The sequence below is a fragment of the Vanessa atalanta genome, chromosome 6 (assembly GCF_905147765.1).
Source record: "Vanessa atalanta chromosome 6, ilVanAtal1.2, whole genome shotgun sequence".
NCBI lineage: Eukaryota > Metazoa > Arthropoda > Insecta > Lepidoptera > Nymphalidae > Vanessa > Vanessa atalanta.
The window spans coordinates 11,035,373-11,059,155 of record NC_061876.1 but is presented as its reverse complement, the minus strand read 5'-3'; the positions used below and the strand labels follow the sequence as shown (position 1 = coordinate 11,059,155).

The 23,783-nt window shown below is 33.6% G+C and overlaps 1 protein-coding gene across 6 annotated transcripts in view; it reads left to right on the top strand.

The window, feature by feature from the left end:
- Window positions 1-23,783, top strand: part of LOC125064516 (rho GTPase-activating protein 21) — a 317,454-nt gene that overhangs the window by 235,140 nt on the left and 58,531 nt on the right. For 4 of the 6 annotated variants that reach the window (XM_047671607.1, XM_047671605.1, XM_047671606.1 and 1 more), the window contains 13 exons: window positions 6,871-7,047; window positions 7,209-7,472; window positions 7,682-7,920; window positions 8,061-8,639; window positions 9,044-9,258; window positions 9,624-9,731; window positions 9,877-9,957; window positions 10,438-10,611; window positions 11,100-11,153; window positions 11,245-11,353; window positions 12,187-12,276; window positions 13,250-13,349; window positions 13,620-13,703. In XM_047671607.1, the coding sequence (XP_047527563.1) occupies window positions 6,871-7,047; window positions 7,209-7,472; window positions 7,682-7,920; window positions 8,061-8,639; window positions 9,044-9,258; window positions 9,624-9,731; window positions 9,877-9,957; window positions 10,438-10,611; window positions 11,100-11,153; window positions 11,245-11,353; window positions 12,187-12,276; window positions 13,250-13,349; window positions 13,620-13,703 (2,274 nt within the window). Of the gene's footprint in view, window positions 1-6,703; window positions 6,771-6,811; window positions 7,057-7,208; window positions 7,473-7,681; window positions 7,921-8,060; window positions 8,640-9,043; window positions 9,259-9,623; window positions 9,732-9,876; window positions 9,958-10,437; window positions 10,612-11,099; window positions 11,154-11,241; window positions 11,354-12,186; window positions 12,277-13,249; window positions 13,350-13,619; window positions 13,704-23,783 lie in introns of those variants that run through there. The other 2 variants (XM_047671608.1, XM_047671610.1) reach the window with 2 other exon arrangements.

The following is a 23,783-nucleotide window of genomic DNA, read 5'->3' as shown; positions in this document are numbered from 1 at the left end:
AATCTCAAGTTGTTTCGTTCGGTTGTCTTACGTGTGTTTCGCTCTTAGTGCTTTATTGGCGTCCAACGCTCCGAGACATATCTGATTTGTTATTGAATTGTAAATCTTCTGATACAATTCCATTGAATACGGCTTAGAATAGTGCTGTATCGAAACTTTTCGATCGTAATACTTGATGATTTATGTGTTGACTTTTATTCAGCAAAATTGATTGAATTTATTTAATATAAGTATGTAGGATTTTTAATAAAAAATTGCCGATCGTCTTGGCAGTTCTTCTTAGTATAACCAACATTCAGAAGCTTATCATAAATGTATTCTTGTAAAGTGACAATGCTAATATGGTTGAATAATTTTTTTATTATCTTGAAATAATCTTCATTATTCTATTGAAGTATTTTTAATGATTACATAGCACCTTAAGAAACTCGTTGAGTGCAATAGAAAATATTCTAACCCTTATTTCTAAACGGCTGCTATTTTAAGATACCCTATCAGGGTCTTAGTTCCAATCGATTTACCACAGAGATCACGGAGATAGTGTCGGGATTAAGTTACAAAACACAAATACCGGTGTATCGATAGCGTGCGCTAATCAATTAGAGGCGGCATAATCGCTCGATTGATTTAACTACGGGAAACCGGCCACTTTTCAACGTCGAGCTCAATGTCTAGGAAATTGTTCGTTTAGCACTTGGCGTTTATTGCGAGATTTAGTATTAATGATTTTAATTTTTAAGTGGAAATCTGTTGATGATGAAAACCATACTAAACTAACCTAACTATAAATATTTAAACCAATTTCATATGAAATTTTCGTAAATATATTAAGTTCGTTAGTTGTTTTGTATTTCATTGATAGGTAAAGTAAGTTTTCCGGCCTCTTGAGTAAATGCATATAAAAATGAAAGTAAAACCTTGTCCTTCGATGTTACTTAAATATTAAAAGATCTCTTTTATTACACTTTTATGAGGGATTTTAAGAATTACAACAATTGTTAATATTGTTTTTATTAGCCTTAATTGCAGCTATTGAACGTATATTACCAACTCGATTGAAATCGGTAGTTAATGTTAATGTTTATATGCTTATTAACTGGTCACCATTTCCGTATCCTATTTATTGCATGTCGGCGCTTTTTGTAACGAACTGACGGCCAAATTATGAAGACATTTTGGAAGTCTTACTCATAATTGCGACTCTAATGGGTTCTAATATATATATACGATTGTGATTACTTGGTGGTAGGGCTCTGTGCAAGCTGGTCTGAGTAGCACTCGCTCATCTTATATTCTGTTTAGCCAAACAGCTGTACTCAGTACTGTGTTCCGATTTGAAGGGTGAGTGAGCCAGTGTAACTCCAGGCACAAGGGACGTAAGATCTAATTCCTCAAGGGTGGCGGAGCATTAACGATATAATATGCAAGGTTCCTCTTGATTCTTTATATAGAATTATAAACAAAAGTAAAAATCACGTACATACGTACATCAAAACTTAATGATGTTGTACAAACTTTATTGAGCATTTTCCGTTAAGATCCCCGTGTCCATTTATTTCGATGCTGCTACCCATCTAAGCCCCATAAATGTGTTTTGAATTACAACGTATTAAATTATACAATGCGCGTTTTCCTCTCTATACATGCTTACATTGATTGCTTCAAATGCAATAGATCAGATCAGTGAACTCTTACTCAGATCGGCTATCTCAACGGAGCCTAGATAAAATTCCAGTTTGACCTGTCACTGTTTTCCCATCTGTTTTCTCCTAGATGTAAGCAATCGACTTTATCACTTATCAGTAAATTGATCTAACTTCAGACTTTTAATTTAAAACTATTTTTGAAACAATAGGTATTTGTTTTTATTTACGGTTATTTTTTTTTGTTATAATACGGAAAATGTTACAAAGTGACGAAGCGCATAAACTCTGATGGTGTTATTATTGGATCTTATATAAAGTCTAATTTGGCGCTCTTGTTAAAATATTGATGTCTGATGATGATATTATACTAATATAATAAATGCATGTGTACATGTCTTATCTGTTAGGGCTCAATTTCCGAACTGATTTTAATACTTTTTGGCATTATAATTCTACTTCTGATGCAAGTACACGATTTTATCGTATATGTATCACTCATAGTAAAAACTGTAGTAGAACTATAGTAGTAAGTAATAAGGTACGTTACTGAAACATAGTATTTGTACTTTTAAAGAATGTTAAATTTATTGATTATTGCTTGGCTATGGGAAAAACTACTTTAGTAAACTAGGAACATAAGACATTTTAAAAGAATAATTTTGAAAGCATAACCTCGCTTCGTAAGATATAGACCTTTATAAAAACTATTCTCACTTACGTATTACATTCAAACCTTGTTTTTTATTCAATAACTAGGCCACTCGCCTCTACAGCCTTATTATCGTCTTGATAACGTTAGACAGTGTCGAATATTATTTTTTATCATCGAATAAAATTAAAAATCAACTTAACCTTATGATCTTATGAAATAAATTGTAACCTTGATGCAGATAATATCTGTGATTACGATCATAATTTTGTAAAAACTACTCATAGCACAACTACGTGACATGTACGTGTTTTAAAGAGATGCAACGATAACTTTAACAAAATAAGTCCTAGCCATATTCTCAAGGTCTTATTATTATTTTTGTAAATTTTGTTTCAATAGTTGTTGAAGCGATTATTAATTTGTTTTCGATGTGCTATCGACAGACTAACAAATAAAGGAACAACAATATCAAAGACATATGCCGAACACCGGGATAGATTTTGTATAAATGTATTCCGATATCAAAGGTATATGAGCAAATATAATTAATAAAAAAATGTAGATCTGAATTATAATAGTTGACACTTGAAAACTTGAAAACAACTTGACATTAAAAAAGTAGTAGAAAGATATATTAGATTTTTAAAAACAGCTCTCCATAACAATACAGTACACTACCCATAACAGTAGGTACAGTAACTCATTTTGAAAGATATCTATACCTACATAAATCTTTATTTATGTGTGACGAATTATATATAGACTCAATATCTTTTGCATAAAATATATAAATTTATATTGAATGTTAAAACCAAGGCTAGGAGTCGCGTACTTTTTTGTGTCCGGGGTTAGTCACGACACGACACTCTAGAGAGTACAAACCCTTCTACACGAGGCATTCAACCTTGCTTTTTATTGAAGCCTAAGAATAAAGTAAGGCACTCAAACGTACAGTTTGACCGCCTTTACTTCTCATAAGTGCACGTGAGCTTAAATAAATAATATGAACCTCTTATTTTTCATATACATGTGCCGAAGAAGGTTTTTTTCCACAAATTTAAAGGGACTGTATCGTAGTTTATGTCTTGCGTGTTTGTATCAGGATTAAGCTTTCATTGGCGAGCTATAAAAATGTGTAAAATTAAATGAAGTCGTATATCGATATAAATTTTAAATGATTAATTCACACATATATAACTACGGATTAACAACTTCTTTTTAATTATTTATTTGCTGAAATATATATAATTACATTTCGAACGATCGTAAAAATTTACGTACATAAATTCGCAGACGTAATTAAAATTAAAGTTGTAAAAACTTGTCGGGATTTACGGCTGAGCGTAAGTGCACTCAACTCTTCCGCCGAGGTAAAAAAGAGTTAACATCAAAGAAAGTGGTTCCGGTAGGCGAGTGCGATACTTATACTGGTATGAAATGCCGGACATTTAGTACTCGTAAATATTTATACCGCAAAATAGAGGGCGATAACTTTTTACGAGGCACTTAGGGTGCTGTCAGGGCTGTTGCTCTGATAAAAACGTTGAGAAGGTAACGGGACGCCGCGGAGTAGCTTAACCTATTTTTTTTGCGCTAATAGTCAGCCTACGTACATTTAATACAATCTTTTATATTTGTCTGTAACAGTTATTAAATGTCCCACTGCTGGGCGAAAGCTTCCTCTTCTATATTGGTTTATTGATCTGTACAAGTGTTTACAAAAATATTCAGTTAATATTAAATATTAAATTAATTAAATAACGTGCTATATAAATTCAATAGGCATGGCAGATTTTTATGATATATGTAGGCGGACGGGCAAACGAGCCATCTGATGGTGAGTGATCACCGTCGCCAATGCGTCACCAAGCTTGAGAACTAAGATATTATGTCTCCTGTGCCTGTAGTATAACTACAATCACTGGCTCAATTACTGGCTCAATCCCCATTTAAACAGGAACGCAACAATACTAATTATTTGGCGGTAGAATATCTGATGAGAGAGTGGTACCTAACTATACGAGCTATAACCCAACCAAACGCCCAAGTATATTTAATTCAAATTTAAAGTTATTATATTGTTTACCTAAAATACAACGGCTTGTTTATTGATAAAAAATATTGTAACGAAGTTTACCGGACGAAGTAGAGATTATTTTGCTAGTTAGATTAATGGACCGTTGAAAGCTCATTTGCTTAATCGGTTTAGTACTTGAAGAGATAACGCAGAGAACTGAATGAATAGTCTATTTTAAGAACTTCAAACTCAATGACGCTGTAGTGTTATTATTTTAGTTTAAATAAAAAGGCATAAAGTCTTAAGTAAATATCAATGCGTTAAAATATCTTAATATATTTGAGGAAAAGATTAAAAAGTTATATCTATCAGATCAATTAAATTGTACATTGAGATTAAATGGGCTACCTAAAGGTCGTTCGAACCTTCTTCTCGCTCTAGTATTACTCAAAGTATTATTTTCATAATAAATACATGCTATCTTATGCCTATTATTACGAGTATACTGTATGTCTCATGCATTATTTGAAGCATGCTATAACATGAGAAAGAGTGACAGCAATCAAATCGTAATAATTATCATATCAGTCTGGTAGAATAAACATTTAAGACGTATATGTCTTTAACGTACGAGAAATCAATTATCGATGATTATATAATAAATAAATAAATAATAAATATTGGACAAATCACATAAACACATTACATACATTACTCTAATCTCAATATAAGTAGCTAAAGCACTTGTATTATGGAAAATCAGAAGTAACGACGGTACCACATACACCCAGACCCAAGACAACATAGAAAACTAATGAACTTTTTCTACATCGACTCGGCCAGGAATCGAACCCGGGACCTCGGAGTGGCGTACCCATGAAAATCGGTGTACATATTACCCGACCACGGAGGTCGCCATATAATTATATTTTATTGAATTGTTTCAATAAAATATAATTATACCCACGATCCTTAATTTAATAGTTTTCCAATGATCACAGCGCTTTCAATCTACTATTAAGCAGCGTGAAGACCGCCATTAAATAATACTTACACTGTCAGTAACCGCAGGCTGTCATAGACGAACAACTCTCCTTTAATTAAACCTTGGAATACAATATTAACCGCATCTATAAAGCTGTTAACGAATCACGGCACCGTCCAGTAGCGACTATAATAACTCGAGAAAATTGTTCATGCGATATGTTACTCTATATTCTTAATAATTAAGTTCATATTTTATTAGTAAACAGAATTGCGCGACTTCACGTAGGAACTCTGATGATCCTAAATCACAGGATAATATAATGACTTGACCTCACTCCTCACATAAATATTGACTATCATCATTGGCATAACATATAATGTTTATAATAAACCATAATTTAATTATTTCAGGCTGATGATAGTTTTGATTACGTCATATCGACGACGTAATCGCTAATACGATTAAATCAGGAAGTTCTTTCTAAATTTTCTCGTCTTGGAAAAAGCTGGTTGTGATGAGTTTATATAATCTTGTTATACAAAATGTTATAACGAATTCTATCGGTTTACGTAATGTATGAATTCTAATTGAAAAGGTTTCAAATAACGAAAAGGAATACTTAACGAAGATGCGAGGGAAAAAAACGGCAGCCTTATGAAGCCGGAAGGGAACGTGGACAGAAAATCTGGTTAACTTATAAGGGCCTTATGTTAGAAACCTGATACTAGGCTTATTCCAGTCATGGGGTTTCCAGTAACATTGAAAACAAATCAGTGACAGCGTATGTCAGCATAGGTTAAAGAATTATGAACTTAATTATTCGATGATTTAAATTTAAGTTTTAAATGTGTTTTTACAAAACCATTTTTGATTTTGAGTTAAACAGAAAACATTGCAAGTTATAAATTAAATTCGTTACTAATCAAGTATAATATATCATTCAAGGATTAGACTCATAAATCTGTCGTAAACTTGCACTTGTAATCACAGAACCGGCGACAGAGCGTGGGCTGCTCGCAATCAGACGTGCGTAACGTGCCATCGTCTGCCTTACTTATATTAAAGCAGCGCCAATTGAAAAGGCTTCCCATAACACGAACATACTGCTTAGTTTATTTCTATATTACGGAATCAATAAATTTCTATTAAAATATTTTATCAAACTGAAGCCTGAGATAACTATTTCTTTAGCTTAACGATTTTCCTGTTACTAAGTAAGCTCATCCAGGATAATTCACTCCCTGTATCCATACTTTGATAAAACGTCTAAGGCTCTACGACTTTTTATTGACAACTCCACAGGCAAGCTCCTTAGATAGTTATGACGTCCGGCCACTAGTCGTTCTATAGAATAGTTGTCGTGACACTCACAATCTGGTTCTGCGTTGTAAATTATTTCTTGCGCTAGTAACTACTTACGAGCGCTTCTTAATACATCATGATCTATGAAACAATTTTTTTTTTTAGGTTATTTTTGGCATATGAATACAACCATCCCTTGTAAATAGTGTTAGTGCTGACGTTAGTAAACTCGGAAAGATTCAATAATAAATGTTTTTGGTTTCAGCCACCACCGATTGTTCACGCTCCGCCGATAGCTTTGCCACCTCCAACAGCTGCTTCAGCGCCACCAGCCTCGCATTGCTCCGCGCCACGAACTATCGTTATTCAACGGCCGGACGCGCGGCACGGCTTCGGTTTTACATTAAGACATCTTGTTGTTTACCCACCGGAGTCGTTACAGGTAAATACAGTAAGTAAATATATACACTAAATTATAAATACTCTATGTATAAATCTCTAATATAAGATTCTCAATTTAACATAATAATTTATTGAATAAAAATAATGAAATAGTTAAAGTAAAATTTTCAGATAATATAAACATGTATTTGAATACTACAGGAATTATATGAAGATGCGCGTCATCTGGCCGTTGGCGCTGTCGGCGCGCCAATGGACACGATCTTCGTAAGGTCGGTACGGCCAGGCGGACCGGCGGCGGCGGCGGGCCTGCGCGCCGGCGACCGCGTGCTGGCCGTCAACGGCGAGCCGGTCGCCTGCGGCAGGTCGCGTGCGCCCTACGCGAGGGTCGTGCAGCTAGCGCAGAGGGAGCCCAGGACGCTCAGGCTCACTGTTGTGCCCCGGGATCACGATTTGTTGCAAAGGGTAATTTTATTATACAAAAAATTGGATGGCCTATATACGAGGTCATAGCTTATCAGACGATTTAAAACAATGCATAAGATTATTATCTTCTAAGAAAGTTAGCAGAAAGTAGTAAAATCTATTTATTAAAATTTATTATATATATTTATTTATTATAAAGAAATTTAATTATTGTCACCTAGATTCTAATGGCTGTTTTTTATTTCCAGTATTTTAGTGAAGCGGCATACAACCCAGAGACAAATCAACGTCCGATCGATATGCCGGCGGTGACGGAACACGAGTCTCGTCTGTTCGACGCTTACAGACGGCCACGACTGCCGGCTCTGCCAGCTCCTCAAGCACCCTCGAGGCATCGCGAGGATCCAGAATACGCGACGGTAGCGCCGCCATCTAGATACGATGGACCGCGACTACCAACTACGCAACATTATCTATTACATGATGGGTAAGAAATTTAGGAGACTTTATAAGTAATGGCATATTCATTTAAATTTATTTATAAGTAACAACACCTTTATGTCTGTCTATACTTCATGTACCAAATCATATTGTGATAATTATTAATATGTAATCTACGGTTTACAGCAGAAGAGAATCTGACGCTTCTCTACCATCATCAGCAGCGGAGAGCAAAGACAGTCTCGGGTCCTTTGATTCGAATTCGACACTCACAGGCCGAGAGCTGGACGACTCGATTATCCTCTCCCGAATACGAAAGAGTCTCGAGCAGAAGGAGGCCTTCCTCAGACGTCCGAGTCAACCTACCGGATGGGTCACCCCAGACGCCCCACCGCCGATTAAGCAGAAGGAGTTCTATGCCAGGCCACAGAAACTACAGAAGCCAGCTTGGCCTCCTCCCGCTTCTTCCCCACCGCTAGCAGGTTCCCCACCACCACCGCTTCACCAGCAGCAGAACCAGGAACAGAGAAAAGAAGAATGCGCTACGAGCGTAGACAGTGGGACATACAGTGGCTACGGAGAATTGAATGGAACACATAATGATAAAAATAGATTAAAACAAGATAAAAGTCAATTCGTAGCAACGTTGTCCAAGATACACGAAACCTCGCCGAACGCTCAGAGTACGAACGTCGGAACATTAAGCAACGGATCATCTATAGAGTTCAGAGAAGAAAACGCTTCATCTAGTAATCAAGATAATAGGTAAGTGTAACTATTACCGACTTTGACCGTTCTTGATACAAATCTATAAATTAATACTTCGTCCAAATCAACGTCCTTTTAAAATTTACACAAAATAGTGGAAGACCTGTCTTGGCGTTGGACCCATCCAAAAAATATTTTACTGGAAAACAGTAACATTATATTTCTGTGTTTAGGTAATGGATACTGTATATACTGATAACGTTCAACTGCCCATTGACGGTATGCGAAGGGTTTTAAACGTAATTAGTGCCTGCAATGTATCTAGGAAAAGTCCAGTTCTAACTATCCTTTATAATACTTCTTACTATCTTTCATAAGCCTTCAAAATAAATGAATAAAATGTGTTTATAATAATCACAAACTCTTATCGTTAATATGACTCGTAATATTTAACGTTTCAGATACCCAGTACCTGAGCTCCAGTTGGTCACGGCGCGCACAAGACAGCTGGAAGAAGCGCGTGGAGTGGGCGAGAGGCGAACGGAAGTCGCGCGAAGTGAACTCGCCCGCCTTTCAACCACGAGATTAGAGCCGAGCGTAGCTCTGAGAAGGAAGGAGTTCGAAACACGAACAGTTAGAAGAGAAGCCAGGTCACTGGATGTACAACCTCAGCATGGTTAGTTTACATGTATTATTTCTTTATAATTATTAATTAAATATTAATATTTAATTCGTATTTTGTACTACCTGACTGCGTCTTTATACTAATTATTATAACGATCATTTAAATAATTAAAAAGCAAAGCAGCGCCATCTAGTGGCGAGTTATAAGTACGTTTGTAGCCTTTTTTTATTTTCATTTAACTCATATTATTATACTTTTCATGATCGATTAAACGATGTCGAAGTATACTACTCTCTGACTCTCTATCTCTCTTTCTGTCGCATTTATAATATTAGTAAGATCAACCTAATTAATATACTACCGGTAAATTAATCTCTTTGATACCAAATGTCTAAATATAAATTGCATGTTACCAGATTTAGAGCAAGAGTCACCACTCCTCGGCGGGAGTCTATCAGGAAATCAGTTAATGATCACCGGCAGCAAACACCTCCATTGTCCCCCACCAGAAGGATACATGCCCGGTTAGTATCTTAATTTTCCAAAAATTATATCTAGATAGTATACAAAGAAAATAGGAAAACACTCATTAGTTATCCCGTAGATGTCATGCTTATATTATAGTTTTCGATTTGAATTAGTTTTAGTAAGATTAATGTATTTTTTTAGAAACAGAAAAGGTTCAAATGCGAACAAGGTCAAATAGTACCGGTAGTGAAGGATTATCCATTAGAAGACATCATGCCACAGGTGAGACATTTCATTTTATACACACGACATTCACCAAATGAATGAAAGTTTCAGCGAAACATTTAGTTCTTTGTCCGTAGTTCCGTTATAAAATGGTTCATCGTTTTTTGGTAAGTAAATCGTATTTCAGGAGACAGGAATTATATTTTTAATCACATATGCTTTGCTGCATTTTCACTCTATGCCACATTATAAATATATTAAAAGTAAACGAAAAGTTATGCAAAATTACAAATGTTCACTAAACTTGGGTTATTCTTAGATGGCGTTACATTTTATTATCGTAAGCATTAGTAACCTTTGTTATACGACTAGATGAAGTAAAATATATGAGACATTCAGAAATAAAATGTTAGCGCCATCTTCCGGTGATAAGTATCGCTCTGGCATCGCAACGCTTAGCGATCGGCGGTTTATTACGAGCCGCAAAATGCTACACGGCGGTAACGCGGAGGCTCTAATGGCATGTTCCGCTCCAAGATGGCAGTCACGCGAAGAGACGAATGGGGCTGAACAGAGAACAGATGGAGGCGATGAACCGCGTGTCGCTGCCGGGCGAGGGCCCGCAGAGGCCGACGCAGCTGAGCCTCGCGCCGCCCTCCCCCTCGGCCTCCACCTCGGCCTCGCCCACGCCCACCACGCCCGCCGACTCAGGTCCAGCAGACTCGCCTGCGACTGCCTCGACTTCCTCTAGCTCCCTCCCTCGCGAACTGCAACCAGCTTTCGATCCCAGCATTACTAATCGACTTACAAACTGGAGTGCTATCTCTAGACGGGTCACTGCCATTATTACATTACACTGAAAACCATTTTTTTCGTTCTACGATTATGCTCATCAAATACTCAAAAAAAAAATCTAATAAAACTCTTAGCTAGAAGAAAAAGATTGGTAAAAATATTAACGAAGATGTATGTACCTTGCATGGCTTATACCCAAAAATAAGTACCAGGAAATCATAAGGGAGGGAGCATTGTGGATCTAACCCACCTTCTTCGCTGATAGCATCATTAACGGAATGCGATGTGTGTGCTTCTACGTGTGCTACTAATGCCGACTAACCGTTCGTGATACTCGATGTTTAATATATTAACTGAATGCAATCTGCTGCTGATGGTGTATTAACTTTAATATTCATCGACAGGTTTTGCTGATGATTTGGTGACAAGACGACAGAAGAAAGATGCGCAACTGGGAGGTCAGTAAATACTTAAAATTTTCATCAAAAGAAGTATACTCCCGGACTTGCTAAGAGTTTTTTTAATGGGGCAATTTTTTTTCATTAGCAGAAGAGGAACGTGCTATGCGCAGGGTTTCCTATTTGAAAGCAACTTGGGGTGATCGACTTCACTTAGACAGTGATGTTGAACCCGATGCCGACCATCTTGCTCTGAGAAGGTATATACAATAAATTTCATAATTATGTTTAGGAATGTCGTTTATATCTGCCAAAAAAGATTATTAACTAATATTAATGGCGAAGACTTGCATTAGCCTTAAAAATATATTAGGGCTGTCTTTGTTCTTTTTATTATTCCCTTGAAATAAAACGTTTTATAAATTTTCTAAAACGTCAGATACGAGACGACTCTTTTTTTATATTTTCAAGCACTACAATATTAAAAATATTATGATGTTATATTTAATTAAATTCAAAGACACGGTTACAAAAAAGCAGCCAGACAGAATTAAATGGAGAGATTATAAGAAAAAATTATAAACAAACAAGCATTGATTTATTATTCTTTCCTTAATACAACAAATTTACTCCATTCTAAGTCACGGCAAACATGTGATATATACATAAATTAACTTTAAAATTAAGAAACTCTATACATAACAATATAGACTGGTTATGGGTAGTACGTAGTTTAATTTATGGCAGGTATAAGTGAAATGTGTATGTTATCATAATAGATCTATCCAGTAGACCCTGAGTAGTTAACTTTCAGTATAATTAAAACTATTACAAATTCTCATTAACCCGTAAGGTGTTTTGTATGTAGAAGGTCCGTAAAGCACCCCATTTTTGTATTATTTTGAAATGTACATCACATTGTTTGTTGTAGATAGATAAATAATATAATTATGTTTAAGATTTTTTTTTAAATAGTTAAGTAACCTCATTCCATTTTACGTGTAATCTAACAATCGAACATGCATATTTAAAATTGAAAGGGTTATTGTGCATTATTGAGTTTTTTGTATCTGTGTTTTGTAAAAAAACGCAGTGCTTACCGAAAATGGCGCCCTCCACGTTTCACTGAAGACATAACACCGCTGCTGCGAATATTCGACCCTCACGCCACCCTCCCCGTGCGGTACGTCGCATGACGTCGCGGTTTCGCTACTCGCCCATAGATGACGCTTAAAAATGTGTGACTATTTACAGCATTTGAATGATAGATGGCGCTCTCTTACCTTTTCCGCAAAACTTTTCACGAGTCTGAGACTTGTAGAAATATTGTACATAGCCGTCTACATCACTAGATCACAATCACCTATAATATCATAAACCATTTGGATTAAAAAAAAAGCAACAAGCGAATAGATTTTCTCGTATTGCAGAGCCGTATTTATAACTAAAAAAATCATTAAATAACTGTCTTATGAACCGGTCAAATTAATGATTGTACGTTGTGAGCTTTTTGGACGTAGTTGTTAAGATAAAATATAGTTTATAAGTAATTGTTTAACGTTGCATGATTTTGTATTGCATGACACGTCGAGGATACGAACATTGTTTAGGTGTAGCATGTTTTTGTTAAATGTTGTTAGTGTATTGCATTCAGTATAGCTTTAATGAGTAAGATACGGTTAATGTTAGACTATTCTGTATGTAAGTATATACGATTTAAATTTCGAACGAATTTAAATGTATTTGGTAATAGTTTAATTTATATTCCAAATTGTCTGATTATTTCCGAATCTTTAAGAATCAAATACCTGAGCTAAAGGTCGAAACAAAACCGACTGACAAAATCTTCGATAAAGCTACGACCAAAACAAAACATATATACAAATCAACATAGTACCGAGAAATAAATGAAGACAACACAGGTGTAGACGAAATTTGATAAAGCTTCGGCTATACTTGTGTGACATTGCAATTTTGAAATATATTCTTAATTGTAGATGTTTTGTCAGCTTAAGTATTAGTTAGTTTCATAGAGATCGTCTCGCGGTCGATTTCGTTTCGCTGGCTCCAGAATTAAAGAACAATAAAGAAATTGTCAACATACTTATATTGAATGTGAATTTTAATATTACAATATTATTCTTCTACGTGTTTAGTCCGGAGAAGAAAGGCGAAGAGGAGGCCGAGAGTACCGAATCTTTGGAAGCAGATGTGCAAGGCAATGTACAAATCAAAATGGTGGTCAGCAACGGAAAGGTAACGGATTTATTTTGTTGTCACCTAAATCGTATAACAAAAGTTGTAATTAATTTTAAGTCATCTGTTAAAATGATCTGAGTCAAAGTCTGTAAAAAAGGAACTTTAGAGAATTTATTTTCCAAATTTTCTCGCATTCATTCAAATTTTAATTAGCATTCATTCAGCATATTAATCTTAATAACTTCACTGCACATAAAGCAAACACAAGTAACAATAACCATGTGTCATGTGTATAAAGAATATTTCCTAATAAGATATTTATTTCAGCGCGCAAGTGACAGATCCTGGAAGCAAGTATGGGCGGTTCTCCAAGGCACCAAGCTCTACCTTTACAGACATCATCCCACTCAGGTTAGTGATGTTATAATCTTATTGTGTTTAATTTACTCCTCTAGGAAATGCAAAAGTATTGGATAATGCAACCTCTCTCTACATATATTTTCATTGAAATCCGAATATTTTTAAGGCTATTAAGGCTAGCCGTCTTTGTTGATGTCACATAATAAATACAGTACACGACATGTTTTCTATTATTTGTTAATTTCGTCAACCTAACAATTCTGAGGTCGGTATAAAATCAAAATTGACAAAAATCGGGACGGGAAAAATATTGGATTAATTTCAAAGCAATACGGATAATGTTCTGAAATCGATTACACTTTTTTATGAAATCTTAATCTTATACTTTTTTTTGATAATATTAATGTAGAAATAAAACTAGTTTTTAACGGATTTAATCGCGTATATTAATTATTTTAACATCCCGACGTTTCGAGCACTTTGCAGTGTTCGTGGTCACGGGCAGACGGGATGTTAAAATAATTAATATACGCGATTAAATCCGTTAAAAACTAGTTTTATTTCAATGTGTAATAATCGCGAAAATCTAAGACAATATTAATGTAACTGCTACTGAATAAATAATTATGTATTTCTAATAATAGATAATACACAATGATACATAAAAAGTTTTTTAAAATGAGTTTTTCATGTTTTTTTCTTATGTGACATAATTAAAATTAAATTTACAAAAAAAAAAAAAAGAATAAAAGCTGTGTATGAATTATTATTAGATATTTTCTGTTGATTTTCGAATTCTTTTAATGGTATCGTTACATTTTTGCTTTACGGATAAATGTCATCCATGTTATTTCATAGAGCGTACGCTTTCCACCGCAAGGCAAATATTTTGATGATAGCTGCTAATGGAATATTGTTTATGTGGAATTTTTCATATCATCGTTTTGTTCGCACGTAACGTAGCTTCACATTTAACGTTAGTTATTTCAATTGTTTATTAGACTTACTATGGTTCTAATATCGGTTATAACATCGAAATAATAATCAAGCGGTTAAGCGCAACTTAACTTTATATTATTATGAACATAAAAGTTCCATGACAATATTTTTTTTTAATTATCGCCATAAGGATCCGTATAATTATGAATTCCATAGATATCCTCCTTATCATAAGAATCGTCGTAACATTTCCTGTTCGCCATAAAGACGCGAGCACCTGGCTTCCTCGTACCTTAACACCTAACGGCCATTTAAAGACGAACATGACAGATGTGTTTGTTGCGACGTTATGTTATCAATTTATTAAAAATATTTTTTAATTACATTGTAAATTAGATATTTTATGATTATGTTATAGAACAGTACTTTTTTATTTTTTGACGTGTAAGTACGCTTTTGAGTGCAAAATATTCTGCCAATGTCACGTATAAGAAAGATGTATGAGATTTATTGATTTCAAATTTGGAAGTTTAATGATGAGGATGATGATTAGGGACTAAGTTATACAACAATACCTATCTGAAACAGAAGACGGCTACTCCTACGTATCTATTATTTCATTCATAAATGTGAAATTGACATTTTTAGACAATTACTCACTGTAGAACACGTACAAACACGTAGCCTTTTTTAATATTTATGACATACGAAAAAAAAATGTTACCTCAAAACCCAGTTATTGCAAGAGCCTTTTTCTAAACTAAAAGATAATATATATGTACGTATACGGTTCCCGTTACTATTATATCGTACAAAGTAACAAAATTAAGATAATAAATTAAATAGACATCACTATTACTCACATAATTGCAAGATACGTTACGTTTTAATTTTATTACTTACTAAATTGTATTACATGTTGAGGTTAACTCTATATATTATTGCATCGAGATACAAGTCTATCACATACTGTCGAGACCTCGTTCTTAACAGTTCCTAAACAGCTCAAGTGACGCGCAAACATAAAGCACTTACCTGTAATTTGTTGTTTCCGACGTGTTTTCACGGTAAAACCTATAAACAATACGCCCACATGTTTCTCCTTATATACTTATTGCAAGCCTTATAAATCGAACGTATGGATGTTTTTTGTATTTCGGATAATATCGCTTATAATATTTGATGATATTAATGACCCCCTTCCGCTTTGATAAACATTTATACATTTTTTAAAACTGAAGCTTAATGCATTTTAACTCAGTTGCGACGCTATAATTTAAAAATTGAATTAAAAATAATTATTAGTTTTACAATCAGATACTAAAAGTATTACAACATAAATTAACCAAAACGTATTATAATACAATGACAATTTTATTAATTAGTATTACTACATTAAATAATATTTATATAATATGAATAACATTATTAAGAATATACTATCAAAACAAAAAAAAATCCAGACTACTGAAAAAACATTTTTAAATGTTATTTTCGGGTTTAAACTTTTGTCGTTTCAATTGAGAACTTGTCGAGGTCACGAGCTGAAATAAAAAAGTCTATCTGGATCAAATCATAAAAATACACAAGAAAATACGTATATAAAACACATGGAAGTTTCTTGTTAACTCCTGTTTTAATAAAACCAGATTGAATCGGTTTACTTATATTTGTTTTTGCTTTTTTAGCAATTATATGTCTGTTCAATGTCGCTCTGCCCATTATCCTATATTTCATATTTTGATAACCTTCTTTATTCAAATGCATATTTTTTTTAATAATTATTTTTCTATTGTAAGCCAGTGCTAACACTTAAATTAAACAACAGATGTCAATCTTTAAAAAAAACTACTTTGACGTCGGTTAATATTTTTAGTACCAAACTGTCAAACTATCTCACTCAAAAGAATCAAATGAAAGATATTATGTTTGCTTATGTCACGAGGAAATAGATAATTCGTTTTTTTTTTAATTCATAATACTAATTTTTTATAAATATAGAGACAATAACAAAATTTTATGGTATTGGATATGTACGTTATGGCGTCGATGGACATCATAATATATGTTTAAAATTTGAATATTTTACAATTTTAGATTTTATTTATAATATAACTAGATAGTGTCTTCAAAAGAACTAAAATAAATGAGCCAACTGGAGTGCTTGACAACTACGCTTGACAATCGCCAAACGTCATAGTACTTTACCAGTGTACGTGTACTTGTGGCCATTATTTTTCGATGTATTCTCAGCTTTAAAAGTCTACATAGACATATAAATATTCAAAGGGCACATGCATATGCAACTAAACTAATTAATAATTAGTTGGTAATTTGTAATTGTCTTGTCTTTTGTATTGTATTATTATTGTTAGTATTTTTTTCCCCTTTTTATATAATATAGTAGAAAAAAGTTGTGTTAGGTTAATAGATAAAACTGTCCTTTTCCATGCCGTGATAACTTTTAATTGAAACAACACTAAGCTAAAAATGTAATTACCTTTATTTTTAAACTCTAAATGGTGTATGTTTTGTAAGTTGTCCTTAATGATAAATAAATAAACCGTCGGTAGATCTCCTGGAATATATTCTCGAGTTATAATCAAAGTACAAGAAGTTATCAAAACGTTGCCTATAATATTTCGAAACGATATTATTTTCGGAAAATGCGACCTTTCCCGCAAAACTGTAAATGTCACAACACTGCGACACATAAAATCGTTTACTTACGTAAGAGACGGGTGTCGTCCCTCCTTTATGTAGTAAATTAAAAGATGGCGCAGCGTTATATTCGAGAAGAATTTAACGACAAATTCTTTACACGGGACCGGATCGCGTCCGTATTTTTATACTACTTTTGTAATTTATTGTTATTTTGGATTTTTCGAGTTGTGTGCTCTTCAATGTAAAATGGTTTCTAATTTCATCTTCGTCTTCGTAGAGTAAAAGAATCATAAAAAAAAAAATTATAAATAAATTTAGCTAAGTGTTAGTTACTTTTAGCAAAATTTAAAGATGACCTCACTAATTTATTGTTTTACAAACATTTCGTTTCTTCACCATACATATACCATTCAAATCTAGCAACTGAATTTTATAGCAGTTCAACCTGCCCGATAGATCTGAAATTTTAGTCTATTCTACAATGTATTCTATAACGGATAAAAAGTTTTCGTTTTTTCTGATTAATATTTTTTTCATAATACGTAACTCACTTGAGTAATTATGAAAAATCTAATTAGATTTTTTGTGCCTTGTATTTGTGCCGCGAGGACACAGTGCGATGGAGACACGATGGAAATTGAACGGTACGGTATACCATAAACTAAACAAACTCAAAAATAAATTTCATAAATATAAATTGTTATCAAAATAACATAAATGAACAATCACAAAAGTATTTACAGCTTAATTTCGTTACGCTCAATGTATTTACATAAAATTAACAAAGTGACATAAACACAAATCTTAAACATTAAAAATTAAATGCGTATTTTGTTTAGATAAAAGTGACAGATTTCACAATTCCCCTAGAGCACTTAATTACGCTGACTCTAAATATAAATAAATTCTATTATTTACTTCTAAATTATTCGAGTTCATTAAGAAGAAAATACAAATACACGTGCAAACCATAATTGTGTTCTCTTATGATATTTCCTAAATTTATCTATTTCAAAGTAGAAACTGTCTTACGAATATAATCTTGCAGACTAGGCTCTCCATCACGACTGATCAAAGAGCGACAATACTGTTAATTTTCTTTGGAAACCGTTTGCTATTTCATTAATACGACTAACATATTTCTCGACGCAATAAACGGGCATCGCTTTAACATCGATAACCCCCTCTATGAGTCTTCGACCGTTTCGCCCTACACTCGTTATTATAAGGATCATTTTACGTGAATATGAAATTCACTTTCACGGAAGACATTCCGGCAGCTAGATTTAGGCGTTCTGAGAACTGAACGCTAGCATTTCAAGACGTTTATTAGTGTAAAGATAACGGTTTAGTGGCTCAAGCGAAGTTATAAGCGCAGTTTATGCCAATTGACTTTTGACACAGGAGAATCTAGTTCTGTGATATTCAGTTTGATAGGTCAGTTCCGATTCTCATTACCGAATCCCCTCCTGAATAAGATTATGTTACGGAATTAAATTAGTATAAAAGTACCTGTCCGTACACACTGCATCAAATGCGGCTTAGGGAAAACACGTATGGCAGAATTTGACTGATAATGTCTATCACGACTGAGGCGAGACACAAGATTAAGTACACACTTGCACACCAACACAACATAAGCTACTTACACGAGTTTGAATTTGCGATCTTCGTTTACGTTTCATGTTTTCAATTCACAGGCACACCTCTTTTATATCAAAATATTTTTTTTACCTCCGTTGCTGTAATTTTAAATTTCATGTGATTTTTTATTTACTTTATTTAAGTCTAACTTGACCTGCACTGCACTAGTTTCAATTAAATTCTCTACAAATATAATGTTAGGTACATCGACAAATAGGATTTAATAAATAATGTCGCCATTAATAAATCGTTTATAGAATCAATAAAATTATTTGATGTGTTAAGACATTACTGATGTAACTTTCTATGAAAATAATTGAAGTGAACGGATTGTTCAACTTGTTGTCCACTTCCTGCTTTCAATAAAAAGTGCACGATCGTCCGCCACGGCTTTCGCTGATCTGCCCTGATATCTGCATCCTAGTCGACTCTTATTGCTATCCTTCTCATAAATCAAGCGTGAAAATTGTAAGATTCACCAAAATATCAAATTTGATTTTTAATCTAATTAATATCAATTACCTTTATAACTCATAGTTAGGTTCTCGACAGTTATTTTACCGCCATACCATCCTTGAAGTTAGAGTAATATTACACTCAAAAATAACTTCATATGCCTTCTTCATGATCGATGGCGAATTCACAGTGTAAGAAATATTCATACTTCTCAAATTGTCATTGTCTATGTTCAAGAGCTATTATCAATGGTTTATTTGCTTACGCGCGTTCCTTAAAAAAATAATATTTATACCACACCATTATATATAATAGCGAAGTATTTATGTCCACAGTAGAATGTGTATTCCAAGTCGATGGTAGCGAAGCTTTGCCTTCAAATTTTTATAAATGACAATTCAAAAGTGTTAAGATAAAAAGCATACGAATTAGAATTAATACTTTATAAATTCAACATTTATCGAATATATAGCAGTAAGATATGTCGTATATTCAACTTTAAATCAACAAATAACATTGCTAAGCGTTTCGATACAAATTAATCAATCGAAATAATATCTCTAATCCAGTATCGATATCTTAATAAATGGAACGACATTATTTTATCAGACTAAATGATTATCTAGACTGTATTTATTGTAAATCATTCTAGTACTATATAGAACTGAGTTTGATTTGTCCTTTCATTGGTCGGATTCGTGCAAAAATTACTTATTTTCGTACAAACACAGAATGTATGTGGTTTATATGTGGCATATTTTTTAGATGAACCTTATGTAACTGTAGGTAAAGCATCTTTATAACGAAATACGTCAGGAATAACAAATATAATCGTAATATTATAGCAGAATACAGGAGGTAACTTCGTTTTGCTCGATGTTTGTATTTTATTAAAATTTTTGTCATAGTTTTAAAACTTCTCACTTACCCGTGCGAAGTCGCGGCTGGTATCTAGTCTATTCTTAATTTATACAATTTATAGTGATTGTCATAACAAAGTCGTTACACCAAATACATATTGATTATGTTGACACTAAATAAATATAACGGAAATTTGTCAAAAGCCAGCGATTACGTTATATTTAAATTAGAGGAAGGTAATATTATAATATACCTACTTGATTTTTAAACACTTTTAGTTTTATTCTGACATACATTTCAACTATTTACGTTCGAAATAAAATACGTGAGGTTAATAAAACGAACATCGGAAAATATAATTACATTTAATGCTGTCAATATTCGATTAGTAATATTGATAGCAATTTAAATTAAGAAGGCCAGTTTGGATTTCAATCACATCGGTCAGTGTAGTAATAGTATAGTACATGTGTGTGTTTTTGTATATTTGTGTGTGCGTACAGTCTTAGAATTTATCTCTATTTTCACATTATCATAGTCCAATCCGACATGCGACAATCCGTTACGATCCGCAGGAAAATGGCTTTATCTGTTCTTCTTGCCACGGAAGTCTAACATTCCGTTCCTCATCTCAGGATTCATTGATAGAAAAACCCAATTACTTTCAATTGATCGGAACCGGGATTTGAACCTACGAAGCACTTCGATACTTGCAGCCATATAATGTAACTACTACTATAACGAGACAGTTGTTTATTATTAATGGAAAATAACTTGTAAGATAATAGAATCGACGAGATACAACTCAGTTAAGCTATATATAAGTCTTATACCTACAATACATAGTTGTGAAATACTTCACGATGTGCCTTTCGGTCTGTTCGACCACGTCTTTACACTGTGTTAACTTTTATCACGCTTATGATTAACTGTCGGCACAAATGCGTCGTTTTTCGAGTTTTAGAGTTTTTTAAACCGTGTGATTTATATAACGATTAAAATTTTATTTGCAGGATTATGCATTGTTCGCGATAATACAATTCGGAATGTATTCCGTGACCCGTTTTTAACGAATTAACCAAGTATAAATAATTACAGGGAAATTTCAGTGACGTAACTATAATAAAATCTCTACCGGGCCATGCTTGCTCAATGACAGAGTATACTAATTATAAAAACGTTTTTGTGTTTATTGATCGAAACAACAACTTTACCAAAAGGCAATAGAACGTGTATTGGTTGTTGTTGACTCGTTTGGACACGTAAATCTAGGTTTAGGGATCAAACACATTTGCGTGACGAAATAGACACCGCGACAGGACAGGTTTCACGTAAGGCTGCGGCCACATTAGATCGACAAACCGTGATAGCTACTAAACCTTAGAATTCGCAGTCGTAAGTACGCAAAAGCTCGTCCTTTTAAATGATTACGTGTCGAGGATAATCCGAACCTTTAAGAGGATCACGAATCGCGGCCGCACTTCCTTCGAGTAGCCACGGATAACTATGGGTACACGATTCTTTAAGGCTATGCTCTACAAGAAAGTCTTATAAATCAAATGAATATTACATATATTTAAAACGAAGGGCAATTAATTTTAAACCAAAAACAAAATCAAAGCATTCGTTATTCAAGTAGGCTCAAGAATCACTTTTGAATCGTTTACGACATTTTGCAAGATTAAATTTTATATAAAGCTATCTGTTGTGAATGAAGATTGTGATGTGAAGAAACGGCAAATAACTCAGTAGTTACTTCTTTATCATCAAACATACATACAGATGATATTCATTTACAATAAACATTATCGCTTCTCCTTATACAAGGAGATTGTATGGAAGATATATTATTTAAATGAGGATTCAATACAATGACAAAACTTTACTTTAAGATATTTCAAACGCGGTCTAGTTGCAGTCAGGGTTGTCATCGTTCTGTTTTTTATTTGACTTAGCATTATTATATTAGAACGTCACAATGTTATAAATGAATATAAAACATATTATTTGTGATTATAACAACTACAAACACTGAATATGATTGAAAGGTACGTATTATTAAGATTTATTTTTAATTTTACTGAAAATGTGTTGTATGATTTGAACTCGCCAGCCCTAATCGCAGTACACCTACGCCTCGCCTTGTCTCGCCTTGTCTCGCCTCAGCTTGCCATGACTATTTATGGCCTAGCACTGTACTAAGAAGGTGAAGGTAATACTTGCTTCGAAAATAGCACTAAGGATATTATCACATGTAACTAATATGAGGTCTTGCGATTTGTTACAAATCTTCCTGCAACAAACTGCATGTCATCGCGACGCAGTTTTGTTGCTTTAGTAGAGGACATGATTGTGATACTCATTGTGATAGAGATACGTACTTGGAAGAATATCTCAGAAATGTATGCTTTTATACGATACTAGCGCTGCCGGTCGATACATGTGGAAAGTTAAACAAAATGTATTATTTTTCAATTTGTTTATCTAATCCCAATAACATTTATGTACGTATTTTATGAAGACCTGTACATACTATGTCGCTTAGGTTATAGTTTAGGTGATACGTTGATAGTCAGTCAGAACATCACCTTTATACAAAAATATAGCTTGTTTGACGTTTATTTGAATTTAAAATGAAAGCATTAATTATTAATCCGCATATGTAAATAAATAATATTAGTCTCTACTCGTCAGTTCACAAAGTTTAAATATGTGTTATATTATAGACCTTGTAAATTGAGAAGTAACCTAAGTTTGGTTATACTTAGTGTCTGTTTTTTGTTAACCTATTTTATAAACGCTCTCTCGTCTCGTTATATCCGTGGTATGACCGTGGAAATGTTCTTGGAAATAACACTTTTAGTACTCATTTTTGTTATCTAGATTGAGAAGAGTATTTATAGGAAAGATGTTAATTTTAACCTTGACTGTTTTAATTTAATACAAAAGTTATTAGAGCGTTACTTTACGTAAAACCGCAACCGACGGGTTTATTAGAATATTTGGAGTTCTCTGCCTTGTTTGAGTTTAATAAGAGTAGATATTACTTGTTTAAGTTCCTTCCAATATATTCAACCCAAAGAAATATGAATAGCAATAAGCGAATGAACTTCCATACTATCTTTTTTTTATTTACTAAGCGTGAATTATGTTTTTTATTTTGTATTTACTTACATTAATTCACAAAACTCGATTTAATGAACTTAATAGAACTTGAATATTTAAAGTATTTCAAAACCAGATGTATGTCATCGTTACAGACGTCTTACAATGTATGAAAACGCCCTAAGCCCTTGTAAATTAACAAGTTACAATGAAATAGAAAATGTTTTACAATCCAAGAGCTATGTATCAGACCTCACCAAGGACAAATTCCCCATACATATTCCATTGAAACCGCAGGCAACGAACGTCAGAGTTAATATATGAAAATTGCTAAAGGAATTTATTACGATATTTTCACGGGCACTCAAGCATCTTTTTCTATTATACGATGACTGTTGATATTTAAAGTTGATAGTTTAATGTTAAATAAGTGTTTTGAAAGCATGAGAATTTATGAAAATG